Source organism: Hyperolius riggenbachi, chromosome 4 (assembly GCF_040937935.1).
Source record: "Hyperolius riggenbachi isolate aHypRig1 chromosome 4, aHypRig1.pri, whole genome shotgun sequence".
Classification (NCBI taxonomy): Eukaryota; Metazoa; Chordata; class Amphibia; order Anura; family Hyperoliidae; genus Hyperolius; species Hyperolius riggenbachi.
The window spans coordinates 502688678-502704419 of record NC_090649.1 but is presented as its reverse complement, the minus strand read 5'-3'; the positions used below and the strand labels follow the sequence as shown (position 1 = coordinate 502704419).

Below are 15742 nucleotides of genomic sequence, written 5' to 3'. Positions count from 1 at the left end.
GGAGGCACATATGGAAACTGTTGTAATTCCTACACTGATCACTTGCATTGGATGTAAATACCCTCAAATGAAAGCTGACAATCTGCAGTTACAGCACATGCTTTTTGTTTCATTTCACATCCATTGTGGTTGTGTATAGAGCCACAAATGTTAGAATTGTGTCCATGTTCCAATATTTATGGATCTGACTGTATATGGCAACGCTGTGAGTATTATCAGTAAGTATAAACCAGTACAGGAAACGTACGCTTCTTGTACACCTACCTGCTAAGGCCTTGATGCGGGAGCGTTCAAACAGTCGGGCCGAGCTGTTCTCGTTGTCCCACTCGTCGTCCCAGCGATTGTTGACATCGCTGTATTGCTGCGATATCTCAATGTTGTCAAACTCTGTCGCGACAGCCGTCATCCTGGACCTCTTTAACCTCTCATCAGCTACAGTTCACTCAGATCTGGAAGACAAGAACATCACACGTGAGGATCCGCCCCATGCAAACTGGCAAGCCACACCCACAATCAGGGAAAATGCTCAATATTCCAAACATCTACACAATGTTCAGCCTGAATGGTCCGGCTATTAATAGAGGAACACTGAGGAGCTTTGTTGTGGAAAAACATCAGAAGAACATAAATTCAATTCTGTGAGCAGCAACTCAATTACATCCACAGATTATTGCCAAGCCTATTTTAAAACAAGTGCCACTTATAAAAATCCATTTCTCATTGTGTTCTAATAGCGGGGAATGCACAGAATTTATTCACAGGGGGGGGGGGGGGGGAGAGGGCCAGGGCACACGGGGGGCATGGAGAGAGGGCCAGTGCACACGGTGGTGTAGAGATAGGGCCAGGGCACACAGGGGGTGTGGAGAAAGGGCCAGGGCACACGGGGCTGTGGAGAGAGGGCCAGGGCACACGGGGCTGTGGAGAGAGGGCCAGGGCACACGGGGCTGTGGAGAGAGGGCCAGGGCACACGGGGCTGTGGAGAGAGGGCCAGGGCACACGGGGCTGTGGAGAGAGGGCCAGGGCACACGGGGCTGTGGAGAGAGGGCCAGGGCACACGGGGCTGTGGAGAGAGGGCCAGGGCACACGGGGCTGTGGAGAGAGGGCCAGGGCACACGGGGCTGTGGAGAGAGGGCCAGGGCACACGGGGCTGTGGAGAGAGGGCCAGGGCACACGGGGCTGTGGAGAGAGGGCCAGGGCACACGGGGCTGTGGAGAGAGGGCCAGGGCACACGGGGCTGTGGAGAGAGGGCCAGGGCACACGGGGCTGTGGAGAGAGGGCCAGGGCACACGGGGCTGTGGAGAGAGGGCCAGGGCACACGGGGCTGTGGAGAGAGGGCCAGGGCACACGGGGCTGTGGAGAGAGGGCCAGGGCACACGGGGCTGTGGAGAGGGGGCCAGGGCACACGGGGCTGTGGAGAGAGGGCCAGGGCACACGGGGCTGTGGAGAGAGGGCCAGGGCACACGGGGCTGTGGAGAGAGGGCCAGGGCACACGGGGCTGTGGAGAGAGGGCCAGGGCACACGGGGCTGTGGAGAGAGGGCCAGGGCACACGGGGCTGTGGAGAGAGGGCCAGGGCACACGGGGCTGTGGAGAGAGGGCCAGGGCACACGAGGGTGTGGAGAGAGGGCCAGGGCACACGAGGGTGTGGAGAAAGGGCCAGGGCACACGGGGGTGTGGAGAGAGGGCCAGGGCACACAGGGGCATGGAGCGAGGGCCAGGGCACACAGAGGTGTGGAGAGAGGGCCAGGGCACACGGGGGTGTGGAGAGAGGGCCAGGGCACACGGAGGCATGGAGAGAGGGCCAGGGCACACGGAGGCATGGAGAGAGGGCCAGGGCACACTGAGGCATGGAGAGAGGGCCAGGGCACACGGGGGCATGGAGAGAGGGCCAGGGCACACGGGGGCATGGAGAGAGGGCCAGGGCACACGGGGGCATGGAGAGAGGGCCAGGGCACACGGGGGCATGGAGAGAGGGCCAGGGCACATGGGGGATATGGAGAGAGGGCCAAGGCACACAGGAATGTGGAGAGAGGGACAGGGCACACGGGGGTGTGGAGAGAGGGCCAGGGAACACAGGGGCATGGAGAGAGGGCCAGGGCACACGGGGGGTGTGGAGAGAGGGCCAGGGCACACCACTTATCCCTCCCTGTATATAGACTGAGGGGCTTAGCGGGCCTTACTTCATGCTGTGCAGGCAACACCACCCACATCATCACATCGGAAAATGGCAATGAACACACCCTCTGGCAAAAAAAGGGGGGGGGGGGGTAAAAAACATGCATACTAAACCATGGTCCACTTCTGTAGCACCATTTAACTGACTAGCAGTTTATACCGCTACACAAGAGGGGCAGAAGGAAGGTATTAAATACTTAGGGTCCCACCATAACTGCCCCCATCACAGGACATTATCTGATTAACCAGGATAACTAAACAAGTACTATACAAGTCCAACTTAAGCCATGTAAAGTTTTCTACCACAAAGTTTGTAAGAACTTGGCACAGATGAATTCTCTCACTCCTATTAAGATGTTGCTCCAGTTCCTATGGAGCCCAGAGGATTCTGGGAAAACACATTTGTCTGGTTGCCAGGCCTCCTTACAAGAAAAGCCACAATTGTAACAAGCTTTTATTTACAACCAGGAGACCCAGGGTCAAAGATTTACAGCTTGTACTCAAGCTAGAATCTCTTTCTGTCAGGAGATGGAGGAAACCGCTTCTTCCAAATGTGTCAACAAGAAAAAAACACCAAGAAACCTTTTCTTGGAACACAAGTGTCTCTTTTCTGACTTGTTACAGATCCTCATCCTCCATTCCACTCCTACAACCCTCTTTTGTGTAACGTTCTTAACCTGTACAGACAGGCATGGACAATGCAGAAGACAGGATGCCCATTATGAACAATGGTAAGAGTTGGTTTCCTCCCATACATTATTGCCATGGTTATCCAATTGTGATTTGCAGAAGCAAGAAGCCTCTGGCATCCTCTTCCTGAAAGCTCCAAGGCTTATCTGTAGTTCTCACCATCCCTACTGCACAGGCCAAACATCTGCTAATTCTCTCAACCACAGGAAATCATTCCTTCTCATCCAAGCTGAAATCAGTGTGCTGGATCCAGAGAAGACTGCATATGGCAGAAGAGATCTGCTATAAGGAGCCCTTCACACGCCTACATTGCAAGTACATATTCAGTAAAGATAAACCATCAAGGTTACCTCGATATAGCTGCTTTTATTACACCATACGTTTGATGAAATACTGGCCAGAATATCACCACCCAAACATGGACCTCTCTACCCGCCTCCTCAGCCACTAGATCTACAATGTTTGATAAAATACTGGCCAGAATGTCACCACCCAAACATGGACCTCTCCACCCGCCTCCTCAGCCACTAGATCTACCATGTTTAATGAAATACTGGCCAGAATGTCACCACCCAAACATGGACCTCTCTACCCGCCTCCTCAGCCACTAGATCTACAATGTTTAATGAAATACTGGCCAGAATGTCACCACCCAAACATGGACCTCTCTACCCGCCTCCTCAGCCACTAGATCTACAATGTTTAATGAAATACTGGCCAGAATGTCACCACCCAAACATGGACCTCTCCACCCGCCTCCTCAGCCACTAGATCTACAATGTTTGATGAAATACTGGCCAGAATGTCACCACCCAAACATGGACCTCTCCACCCGCCTCCTCAGCCACTAGATCTACAATGTTTGATGAAATACTGGCCAGAATGTCACCACCCAAACATGGACCTCTCCACCCGCCTCCTCAGCCACTAGACCTACCATGTTTAAAGAGACTCCGTAACAAAAATTGCATCCTGTTTTTTATCATCCTACAAGTTCCAAAAGCTATTCTAATGTGTTATCTCTCTCTTGTCAGACTTGTCAGCCTGTGTCTGGAAGGCTGCCAAGTTCTTCAGTGTTGTGGTTCTGCTATGAACTCCCCTTCCAGGCCCCTCTATGCACACTGCCTGTGTGTTATTTAGGATTAGAGCAGCTTCTTTCTTCTCTCTTCTCTTTTACAAGCTGGATAAATCATCCTCTCAGCTGGCTGGGCTTTCACATACTGAAGAATTACAGACACAGGCAAAGCTGTTTGCAGGAAGAAACGAGCAGCCTGAAACTTCAGTGCATGAGAGATGCAGGGGGAAAGAAACACACAAATGATTTCTTGAGATTCAAAAGGAATGCTGTATACAGCCTGCTTGTGTATGGATGTATTTTCTATGTGTGGACATACTGTACATCAACCTACTTCCTGTTTTGGTGGCCATTTTGTTTGTTTATAAACAAACTTTTTAAAACCACTTTTAATGCGGCGGGGAGCGGCGAAATTGTGACAGAGGGTAATAGGAGATGTCCCCTAACGCACTGGTATGTTTACTTTTGTGCGATTCTAACAATACAGATTCTCTTTAATGAAATACTGCCCAGAATGTCACCACCCAAACATGGACCTCCCCACCCACCTCCTCAGTTACTAGATCTACGTTTGATAAAATACTGGCCAGAATGTCACCACCCAAACATGGACCTCTCCACCCGCCTCCTCAGCCACTAGACCTACCATGTTTAATGAAATACTGGCCAGAATGTCACCACCCAGACATGGACCTCCCCACCCACCTCCTCAGTTACTAGATCTACATTTGATAAAATACTGGCCAGAAAGTCACCACCCAAACATGGACCTCTCCACCCGCCTCCTCAGCCACTAGACCTACCATGTTTAATGAAATACTGGCCAGAATGTCACCACCCAGACATGGACCTCCCCACCCACCTCCTCAGTTACTAGATCTACATTTGATAAAATACTGGCCAGAAAGTCACCACCCAAACATGGACCTCTCCACCCGCCTCCTCAGCCACTAGACCTACCATGTTTAATGAAATACTGGCCAGAATGTCACCACCCAGACATGGACCTCCCCACCCACCTCCTCAGTTACTAGATCTACATTTGATAAAATACTGGCCAGAAAGTCACCACCCAAACATGGACCTCTCCACCCGCCTCCTCAGCCACTAGACCTACCATGTTTAATGAAATACTGGCCAGAATGTCACCACCCAAACATGGACCTCTCCACCCGCCTCCTCAGCCACTAGACCTACCATGTTTGATGAAATACTGGCCACAATGTCACCCCCCAAACATGGACCTCTCCACCCACCACCTCAGCCACTAGATCTACAATGTTTGATGAAATACTGGTCAGAATGTCACCACCCAAACATGGACCTCTCCACCCGCCTCCTCAGCCACTAGACCTACCATGTTTGATGAAATACTGGCCAGAATGTCACCACCCAAACATGGACCTCTCCATCCGCCTCCTCAGCCACTAGACCTACCATGTTTGATGAAATACTGGCCATAATGTCACCACCCAAACATGGACCTCTCCACCCACCTCCTCAGCCACTAGATCTACAATGTTTGATGAAATACTGGCCAGAATGTCACCACCCAAACATGGACCTCTCCACCCGCCTCCTCAGCCACTAGATCTACCATGTTTGATTCTACAATGTTTGATGAAATACTGCCCAGAATGTCACCACCCAAACATTTGTGAAAATGTCTCTATAGGATCCCAAGAATATATGTAAGAGATACAGTAAGTCTAGGGCACATGGTAAGAATAAGGTACCTGGCACTGAATTATAAACATACAGTAATAATCATAATATTACTAGTAGTCAGGCGCGGAGCTGGGGGGGGTCGGGGTAGGACAAGTGCCCCGGGGCGCCTGGTCCCCGAGGGCGCCCTCAGCCTGGCTGAGCTGCGGGGTTGTTTTTTTTTTGCGGCGGAGGGGAGGGGAGCAGCGCAGAGAAGAGGGAGAGCTGTGCAGACGGTGGGGAAGGGGGGCCATATCCCCCCTCCTTCCCTCACCTTAGGTGCTCTCTCTCTCCCTCGCTGTCCCCTCCAATGTCCGGGTGGCTGGCCTGGCAGCGGCGGGCGGAACTCACCTCCGTCTCGCTCCAGCGCCGGCCGGAAGTTCGAGTGCGCAGCCGCTGCTCTGGTCTGGACCAGACCAGAGTAGTGGCAGATCCATCCGGCGCTGCGACGAGACGGAGGTAAGTTCCGCCCGCCGCTGCCAGCCTGAGCCACCCGGACATTGGAGGGGACAGCGAGGAAGGGAGAGCAGCTCTTCTCTGCGCTGCTCCCCTCCTGCTGGGGAGGGGGACACCTGACCTGGCTACCTACTCTGGGCACATATACCCCTGGCTACATATACTGGACATATATCCCTGGCTACCTACTCTGGGCACATATACCCCTGGCTACCTACTCTGGGCACATATACCCCTGGCTACCTACTCTGGGCACATATACCCCTGGCTACCTACTCTGGGCACATATACCCCTGGCTACCTACTCTGGGCATATATACCCCTGGCTACCTACTCTGGGCATATATACCCCTGGCTACCTACTCTGGGCATATATACCCCTGGCTACCTACTCTGGGCACATATACCCCTGGCTACATATATTGGGCACATATACCCCTGGCTACCTACTCTGGGCATATACCCCTGGCTACCTACTCTGGGCACATATACCCCTGGCTACCTACTCTGGGCACATATACCCCTGGCTACCTACTCTGGGCACATATACCCCTGGCTACCTACTCTGGGCACATATACCCCTGGCTACCTACTCTGGGCATATATACCCCTGCCTACATATACTGGGCATATACCCCTGGCTACCTACTCTGGGCACATATACCCCTGGCTACCTACTCTGGGCACATATACCCCTGGCTACCTACTCTGGGCACATATACCCCTGGCTACCTACTCTGGGCACATATACCCCTGGCTACCTACTCTGGGCACATATACCCCTGGCTACCTACTCTGGGCACATATACCCCTGGCTACCTACTCTGGGCACATATACCCCTGGCTACCTACTCTGGGCACATATACCCCTGGCTACCTACTCTGGGCACATATACCCCTGGCTACCTACTCTGGGCACATATACCCCTGCCTACATATACTGGACACATATACCCCTAACTACATATACTGGGTACATATACCCCTGGCTACATATACTGGGCATTTATACCCCTGGGCACATATACCTCTGGCTACATATACTAGGGACACATACCCCTGCCTACATATACTGGGCACATATACCCCTGGCTACCTGTTCTGTGGACATCTCTACCCCTGGCTACCTGTTCTGGGGACATCTATACTGCTGGCCACCTATTCTGGGGACACCTATAGACCTGGGGCTACCTATTTTTGGGGAACCACTGCTGTCAGATTGAGTGTATTTTGGGGAACTGCTGCCAGGTGAGAGGTGTCTACCATATTAAGGGGACATTCTGCCTATTTATGTGAAATGCTGTCTATTTATGTGCCTCATGACTGCTGAATTTGTCTTGTTGGGGGCCTCATGGTTACTGAATTTGTCTTGTTGGGGGCCTCAAGATCGCTGAATTTGTCTTGTTGGGGGCCTCATGTTTGCTCATGATTGCGGAATTTGTCTTGATGGGGGGGGGGGGGGGGCTCATGATTGCTGAATTTGTCTTGGAACATGCTGGAAGGTACATACTGAGGGAGGGTGGGTGAGCGTGAGCCTGCTAACCTCCATGTACATTTGAAGGGGCGTGACCAAATGTGGAGTACCCATAACCACGCCCACATTTGGTCACGACCCTTCACCTTAGGGGGCGCATTAATAGTCTTTGTCCCCGGGCGCTGAAAACCCTAGCTACGCCTCTGCTAGTAGTAATAATAATAGGGCTTAAAAAGGATCTCTGAGAAAAAAAAAAAAAAAGTCCTACAGAAAACCCAAGTAGACAATACACGCCCTGCTGTCTGCCATTCTCCTGAGTATCTGCCGCCACCTGCTGGAGACTCTAAGCTACTGCATGTAACCAAGAGCAAACTGCAGTAATAGACTGATAACACTTGAGGCAGATTTGTATAAGAAAGTGTGAGGAAAACTGGAGCAGAAAAACAGATAAAGGACTCGGATTGGTCAGTGGTCACTCAGAGCAGCTGCTCCAGGTTAGCTTCACTTCCTGCATTGGCTTTGATAAATATGTCCCTCTTCTCTGGGGGGGGGGGGGGAAATAAAATAGTGTCTACCCATCGCTTTCGCCTACGGACCGCGGTAATTGAAATGTATGCCGTTTGTGGCTGCTTGTGCCTGCCAGGCAATTACCGCGCTGCATGGACCCGCTGCAACTCCATCGCCGCAGAGCTCTGTGAGCCAATCAGGAGGTGAGGTAGTGTCCAATATTCATACCTACAGGCAGTGTGTTCTTGGCTTATCTAGTAGGAGACAAAGGGGAATGGCCTACAGTAGAGCGTATGCTTGCAAGCCTGGCTTCAGGAGCATAAAGAGATCATTTGCATATTCAGTAGCAGTGCATTGTGGGTAACGCCAGATGTTCACTTAAAGCTGAATTATCACAAGTACCTTCTGTTTTAAGAAGGCAAATAACACCAAGCATTGCTTTTTGGTAGGAGGGCTTTTCGGTCTCTTTCAGTCCTCTATACCCTAGGTTCTCAACATGTGGTACGCGTACCCCAGGGGGTACTTCTGATGGTTCCTGGGGGTACTCGGGTTTGATATACTTAAGCAAGAATAACACCTTTTGAGTTTTAGAAAATGATAAATGATATATAAACAACACCAAATTAGTGTTTTAGCAAATTAAAAGCAATAGTAAAAGCTTGGAAATAGTTTAGAGCCAATTATCATGTACTACGATTAAATATATATTTGTCAAGGGGTACTTGAGATAATGTTTACTATGCTAGGGGGTACTTGGTGAGTACAGGGTTTCAAAAGGGGTGCATGCCAATAAAATGTTGAGAAACACTGTTCTATACTCTCCTAGTGGTTCGGGTCACCCCAAGCTGGTTGGGCACTTTATTGAAATAAACAGAGGTTGTGTGTTTTCTGCTCCCCAGCACCACCTAATGGCCATAAGAAGCTGTGGCACTACACATAACAATCTGTCTTTCCAGATGCCACAAGCCGTGCAGATGAGGTGAGACAGTGATGGGGCCATACAAGAGGAGTTGTAACTTGTAAATCCAGTTCCCCTTTATTACAAAAGTGTCAATTAGAGAACGAGAGAACAACAAAATCACATCCTATACAATAAATCCTAACTGTCCCTGCGTCCTCCTCCTGCCCCTACGTCACCCTCCCGTCCATCACCCTTCTGCCCCCGCGTCACCCTCCCATCTCTCCTATCCCTGCGTCACCCTCTTGTCCCCCGCGGCCTCCTCCTGACCCCCGCGGCCTCCTCCTGTCCCCCACGGCCTCCTCCCGTCCAGGGCATCACCCTTCTGCCTCCGCGTCACCTTCCCATCTCTCCTGTCCCTGCGTCCTCCTCCTGCCCCTACGTCACCCTCCTGTCCCGGGCATCACCCTTCTGCCCCCGCAACACCCTCCCATCTCTCCTGTCCCTGCGTCACCCTCTGTCCCCCGCGTCCTCCTCTTGACCCCCGCGTCACCCTCCTGTGCAGGGCATCACCCTTCTGCCCCCGCGTCACCCTCCCATCTCTCCTGTCCCTGCGTCACCCTCTTGTCGCCCGCATCCTCCTCCTGCCCCTACGTCACCCTCCTGCCCCTACGTCACCCTCCCGTCCAGGTCATCACCCTTCTGCCCCCGCGTCACCCTCCCATCTCTCCTGTCCCTGCGTCACCCTCTTGTCCCCCGCGGCCTCCTCCTGACCCCCGCGGCCTCCTCCTGTCCCCCACGGCCTCCTCCCGTCCAGGGCATCACCCTTCTGCCTCCGCGTCACCTTCCCATCTCTCCTGTCCCTGCGTCCTCCTCCTGCCCCTACGTCACCCTCCTGTCCCGGGCATCACCCTTCTGCCCCCGCAACACCCTCCCATCTCTCCTGTCCCTGCGTCACCCTCTGTCCCCCGCGTCCTCCTCTTGACCCCCGCGTCACCCTCCTGTGCAGGGCATCACCCTTCTGCCCCCGCGTCACCCTCCCATCTCTCCTGTCCCTGCGTCACCCTCTTGTCGCCCGCATCCTCCTCCTGCCCCTACGTCACCCTCCTGCCCCTACGTCACCCTCCCGTCCAGGTCATCACCCTTCTGCCCCCGCGTCACCCTCCCATCTCTCCTGTCCCTGCGTCACCCTCTTGTCCCCCTCTTGTCCCCCGCGTCCTCCTCCTGTCCCCAGCGTCACCCTCCTGTCCGTGTGTCCGCGGTTTTTGGCTACTGCGCATGTGTAACCGACAGGAGGACGACTGGGACAGTGGGGTGCCTCGGTGCGTCTGTTTATGGGGCGGGCTGGCCGGAACACACAGGCACCAGTGTGATTGGCTGGTGAGTGTGTATTTAATGCAGGGCAGCTGCTTCCGATCTTTAGCCACGCCCCCCTTGAGAAAGACGGAAGTTGCCGGCGAAACATGTCGGGACTGCCCGGTGTGCCTGCTATCTAACCCCGCTGTGGGCGGCCTCCCCGCTGTGGGCGGCCTCACCGCTGCTTCCCCCCCCCCCCCCCCCCGTGGGCAAGCGTGTTTCCATTCAGGACTAGTTGGAGCCTCTGCTGGGTGCGATTGGCGCTTGGCGTCACTGGACACCCCATCCGAGTGTCTGCCAGCATTTCACCACCGTCGATGTGGGGACTGCTACCACCCTGCCACTTGCCTGCGCACCTTTCTGCAAGGACCCGGACACTGCTGTGATAGGAGCAGGATCCATACATCTGCATTAGCCACATGCACCGAGGATTGGACTGGTACAGTATAAGAGCCGACATTGCAGTAGCTTTCAGGCTTCCCCTGCATCCCCATTCATGTGAATTACTGCATTAACTCTGCCTGCTTTTGCCTGTTGATGCATGGCTTGCTATACCAGCTTTGGTGCATGCAATGTGATCTTCTCATGTTCTTTGGAGCTTGCATTACTCTGCTATATGCTGTACATTTATGTACCAGTCAGGAGTGCCTGCTGGATTATTCCATCATATGCTGTGGATTTATACACACCAGTGGAACTATATTGGTTTAACCTTAGCTTTTTACCTGCACCATATATATGGGCCCAGGATCACACTAGGTGATCAACATTAGGTGTGCATGTCTGTGCGAGGGGTGGCTTTGATGAGGTGGCTTTGATGAGGTGGACGGCCACTCCACATGGGTTATGTTTTTACATTTTCACTGTTTGTTTGCAGATTAATGAAAAAATAAAAAATAAAATGATATTTTCATAGATCAACTTTTGGCCTCTTGCACACTGCATACATTTCCGATTCCGATTCCGCTAATCTGTTTTTTGATCCGTTTTTCTGTTGAATGTATTCAGGGAAAATCGGAAACGGAATCGGAATACGGATTTGCAGTGTGCAGGGAGCCTTACTGTGATATTTATTGATGCACACGCCTAGATCTTTTCCTTCTCCTAATATTACGTAGTGGGACAGGGGGGCGGCTGTTGGTGTGCACGGCGGGCAACGTGGCGGCGGGGGGAGTGCGGACATGCGCGCGCATGTCACTTCTGCGGAAAGACCCCCAAGCACCTGTTTTTAAACGGGCTTCAGGCCTAATTCCATAGTAAACTGCAGCTTGGCTACACTGAATCCTTGCATCTGATTGGAGACGTTAGTCGCAGTTAAGAACAAAATGCCTTGTGACGCAATTAGATCAATTTTACAGCAAAATGGCAGCTCCTCTCCAGTGTGAGGAAATTGGCAGGAAAATACGCGTAATAATCGGGTATGAAGTCGCTTCACAATAACACAGATGGGTTAAAACAAGTCAGCGAACCACACGGCAATTACTGCAATGACCTCACCGCCTCAATACACAATGCCCAGGAGAATACACCACATACAGCAAAGAGTACCTGTCACCAGCACGCCCAGGAGAATACACCACATACAGCAAAGAGTACCTGTCACCGGCACGCCCAGGAGAATACACCACATACAGCAAAGAGTACCTGTCACCGGCACGCCCAGGAGAATACACCACATACAGCAAAGAGTACCTGTCACTGGCACGCCCAGGAGAACACACCACATACAGCAAAGAGTACCTGTCACCGGCACGCCCAGGAGAATACACCACATACAGCAAAGAGTACCTGTCACTGGCACGCCCAGGAGAATACACCACATACAGCAAAGAGTACCTGTCACCGGCACGCCCAGGAGAATACACCACATACAGCAAAGAGTACCTGTCACCGGCACGCCCAGGAGAATACACCACATACAGCAAAGAGTACCTGTCACTGGCACGCCCAGGAGAATACACCACATACAGCAAAGAGTACCTGTCACCAGCACGCCCAGGAGAATACACCACATACAGCAAAGAGTACCTGTCACTGGCACGCCCAGGAGAATACACCACATACAGCAAAGAGTACCTGTCACCGGCACGCCCAGGAGAATACACCACATACAGCAAAGAGTACCTGTCACCGGCACGCCCAGGAGAATACACCACATACAGCAAAGAGTACCTGTCACCGGCACGCCCAGGAGAATACACCACATACAGCAAAGAGTACCTGTCACTGGCACGCCCAGGAGAATACACCACATACAGCAAAGAGTACCTGTCACCGGCACGCCCAGGAGAATACACCACATACAGCAAAGAGTACCTGTCACCGGCACGCCCAGGAGAATACACCACATACAGCAAAGAGTACCTGTCACTGGCACGCCCAGGAGAATACACCACATACAGCAAAGAGTACCTGTCACCAGCACGCCCAGGAGAATACACCACATACAGCAAAGAGTACCTGTCACTGGCACGCCCAGGAGAATACACCACATACAGCAAAGAGTACCTGTCACCGGCACGCCCAGGAGAATACACCACATACAGCAAAGAGTACCTGTCACCGGCACGCCCAGGAGAACACACCACATACAGCAAAGAGTACCTGTCACCGGCACGCCCAGGAGAACACACCACATACAGCAAAGAGTACCTGTCACTGGCACACCCAGGAGAACACACCACATACAGCAAAGAGTACCTGTCACTGGCACACCCAGGAGAACACACCACATACAGCAAAGAGTACCTGTCACCAGCACGCCCAGGAGAATACACCACATACAGCAAAGAGTACCTGTCACCAGCACGCCCAGGAGAACACACCACATACAGCAAAGAGTACCTGTCACTGGCACACCCAGGAGAATACACCACATACAGCAAAGAGTACCTGTCACCAGCATGCCCAGGAGAACACACCACATACAGCAAAGAGTACCGGTCACCGGCACGCCCAGGAGAACACACCACATACAGCAAAGAGTACCTGTCACCGGCACGTCCAGGAGAACACACCACATACAGCAAAGAGTACCGGTCACCGGCACGCCCAGGAGAACACACCACATACAGCAAAGAGTACCTGTCACCGGCACGCCCAGGAGAACACACCACATACAGCAAAGAGTACCTGTCACTGGCACGCCCAGGAGAATACACCACATACAGCAAAGAGTACCTGTCACTGGCACACCCAGGAGAACACACCACATACAGCAAAGAGTACCTGTCACCGGCACGCCCAGGAGAACACACCACATACAGCAAAGAGTACCTGTCACCGGCACGTCCAGGAGAATACACCGCATACAGCAAAGAGTACCTGTCACCGGCACGCCCAGGAGAACACACCACATACAGCAAAGAGTACCTATCACCGGCACGCCCAGGAGAACACACCACATACAGCAAAGAGTACCTGTCACCGCCACGCCCAGGAGAACACACCACATACAGCAAAGAGTACCTGTCACTGGCACGTCCAGGAGAATACACCACATACAGCAAAGAGTACCTGTCACCGGCACGCCCAAGAGAACACACCACATACAGCAAAGAGTACCGGTCACCGGCACGCCCAGGAGAACACACCACATACAGCAAAGAGTACCTGTCACTGGCACACCCAGGAGAACACACCACATACAGCAAAGAGTACCTGTCACTGGCACACCCAGGAGAACACACCACATACAGCAAAGAGTACCTGTCACCGGCACGCCCAGGAGAACACACCACATACAGCAAAGAGTACCTGTCACCGGCACGCCCAGGAGAATACACCACATACAGCAAAGAGTACCTGTCACTGGCACGCCCAGGAGAATACACCACATACAGCAAAGAGTACCTGTCACCGGCACGCCCAGGAGAACACACCACATACAGCAAAGAGTACCTGTCACTGGCACGCCCAGGAGAATACACCACATACAGCAAAGAGTACCTGTCACCGGCACGCCCAGGAGAACACACCACATACAGCAAAGAGTACCTGTCACCGGCACGCCCAGGAGAATACACCACATACAGCAAAGAGTACCTGTCACTGGCACGCCCAGGAGAATACACCACATACAGCAAAGAGTACCTGTCACCGGCACGCCCAGGAGAACACACCACATACAGCAAAGAGTACCTGTCACCGGCACGCCCAGGAGAACACACCACATACAGCAAAGAGTACCGGTCACCGGCACGCCCAGGAGAACACACCACATACAGCAAAGAGTACCTGTCACCGGCACGCCCAGGAGAACACACCACATACAGCAAAGAGTACCTGTCACCGGCACGCCCAGGAGAACACACCACATACAGCAAAGAGTACCTGTCACCGGCACGTCCAGGAGAATACACCACATACAGCAAAGAGTACCTGTCACTGGCACACCCAGGAGAACACACCACATACAGCAAAGAGTACCTGTCACTGGCACACCCAGGAGAACATACCACATACAGCAAAGAGTACCTGTCACCGGCACGCCCAGGAGAACACACCACATACAGCAAAGAGTACCTGTCACTGGCACACCCAGGAGAATACACCACATACAGCAAAGAGTACCTGTCACTGGCACACCCAGGAGAACACACCACATACAGCAAAGAGTACCTGTCACCAGCATGCCCAGGAGAATACACCACATACAGCAAAGAGTACCTGTCACTGGCACACCCAGGAGAACACACCACATACAGCAAAGAGTACCTGTCACCAGCATGCCCAGGAGAATACACCACATACAGCAAAGAGTACCTGTCACTGGCACACCCAGGAGAACATACCACATACAGCAAAGAGTACCTGTCACCGGCACGCCCAGGAGAACACACCACATACAGCAAAGAGTACCTGTCACTGGCACACCCAGGAGAATACACCACATACAGCAAAGAGTACCTGTCACTGGCACACCCAGGAGAACACACCACATACAGCAAAGAGTACCTGTCACCAGCATGCCCAGGAGAATACACCACATACAGCAAAGAGTACCTGTCACTGGCACACCCAGGAGAACACACCACATACAGCAAAGAGTACCTGTCACCGGCACGCCCAGGAGAATACACCACATACAGCAAAGAGTACCTGTCACTGGCACACCCAGGAGAACACACCACATACAGCAAAGAGTACCTGTCACCGGCACGCCCAGGAGAATACACCACATACAGCAAAGAGTACCTGTCACTGGCACGCCCAGGAGAATACACCACATACAGCAAAGAGTACCTGTCACCGGCACGCCCAGGAGAACACACCACATACAGCAAAGAGTACCTGTCACCGGCGCGCCCAAGAGAACACACCACATACAGCAAAGAGTACCGGTCACCGGCACGCCCAGGAGAACACACCACATACAGCAAAGAGTACCTGTCACCGGCACGCCCAGGA

At 52.8% G+C, this 15742-nt stretch overlaps 1 protein-coding gene across 1 annotated transcript in view; it reads right to left on the bottom strand.

The window, feature by feature from the left end:
- Positions 1 to 15742, bottom strand: part of SPTBN1 (spectrin beta, non-erythrocytic 1) — a 393630-nt gene that overhangs the window by 311669 nt on the left and 66219 nt on the right. Inside the window, exon 2 of the mRNA XM_068233127.1 lies at positions 265 to 449. Coding sequence (XP_068089228.1) covers positions 265 to 406 — 142 coding nt within the window. The 5' untranslated portion in view covers positions 407 to 449. The remainder of the gene's footprint in view (positions 1 to 264; positions 450 to 15742) is intronic.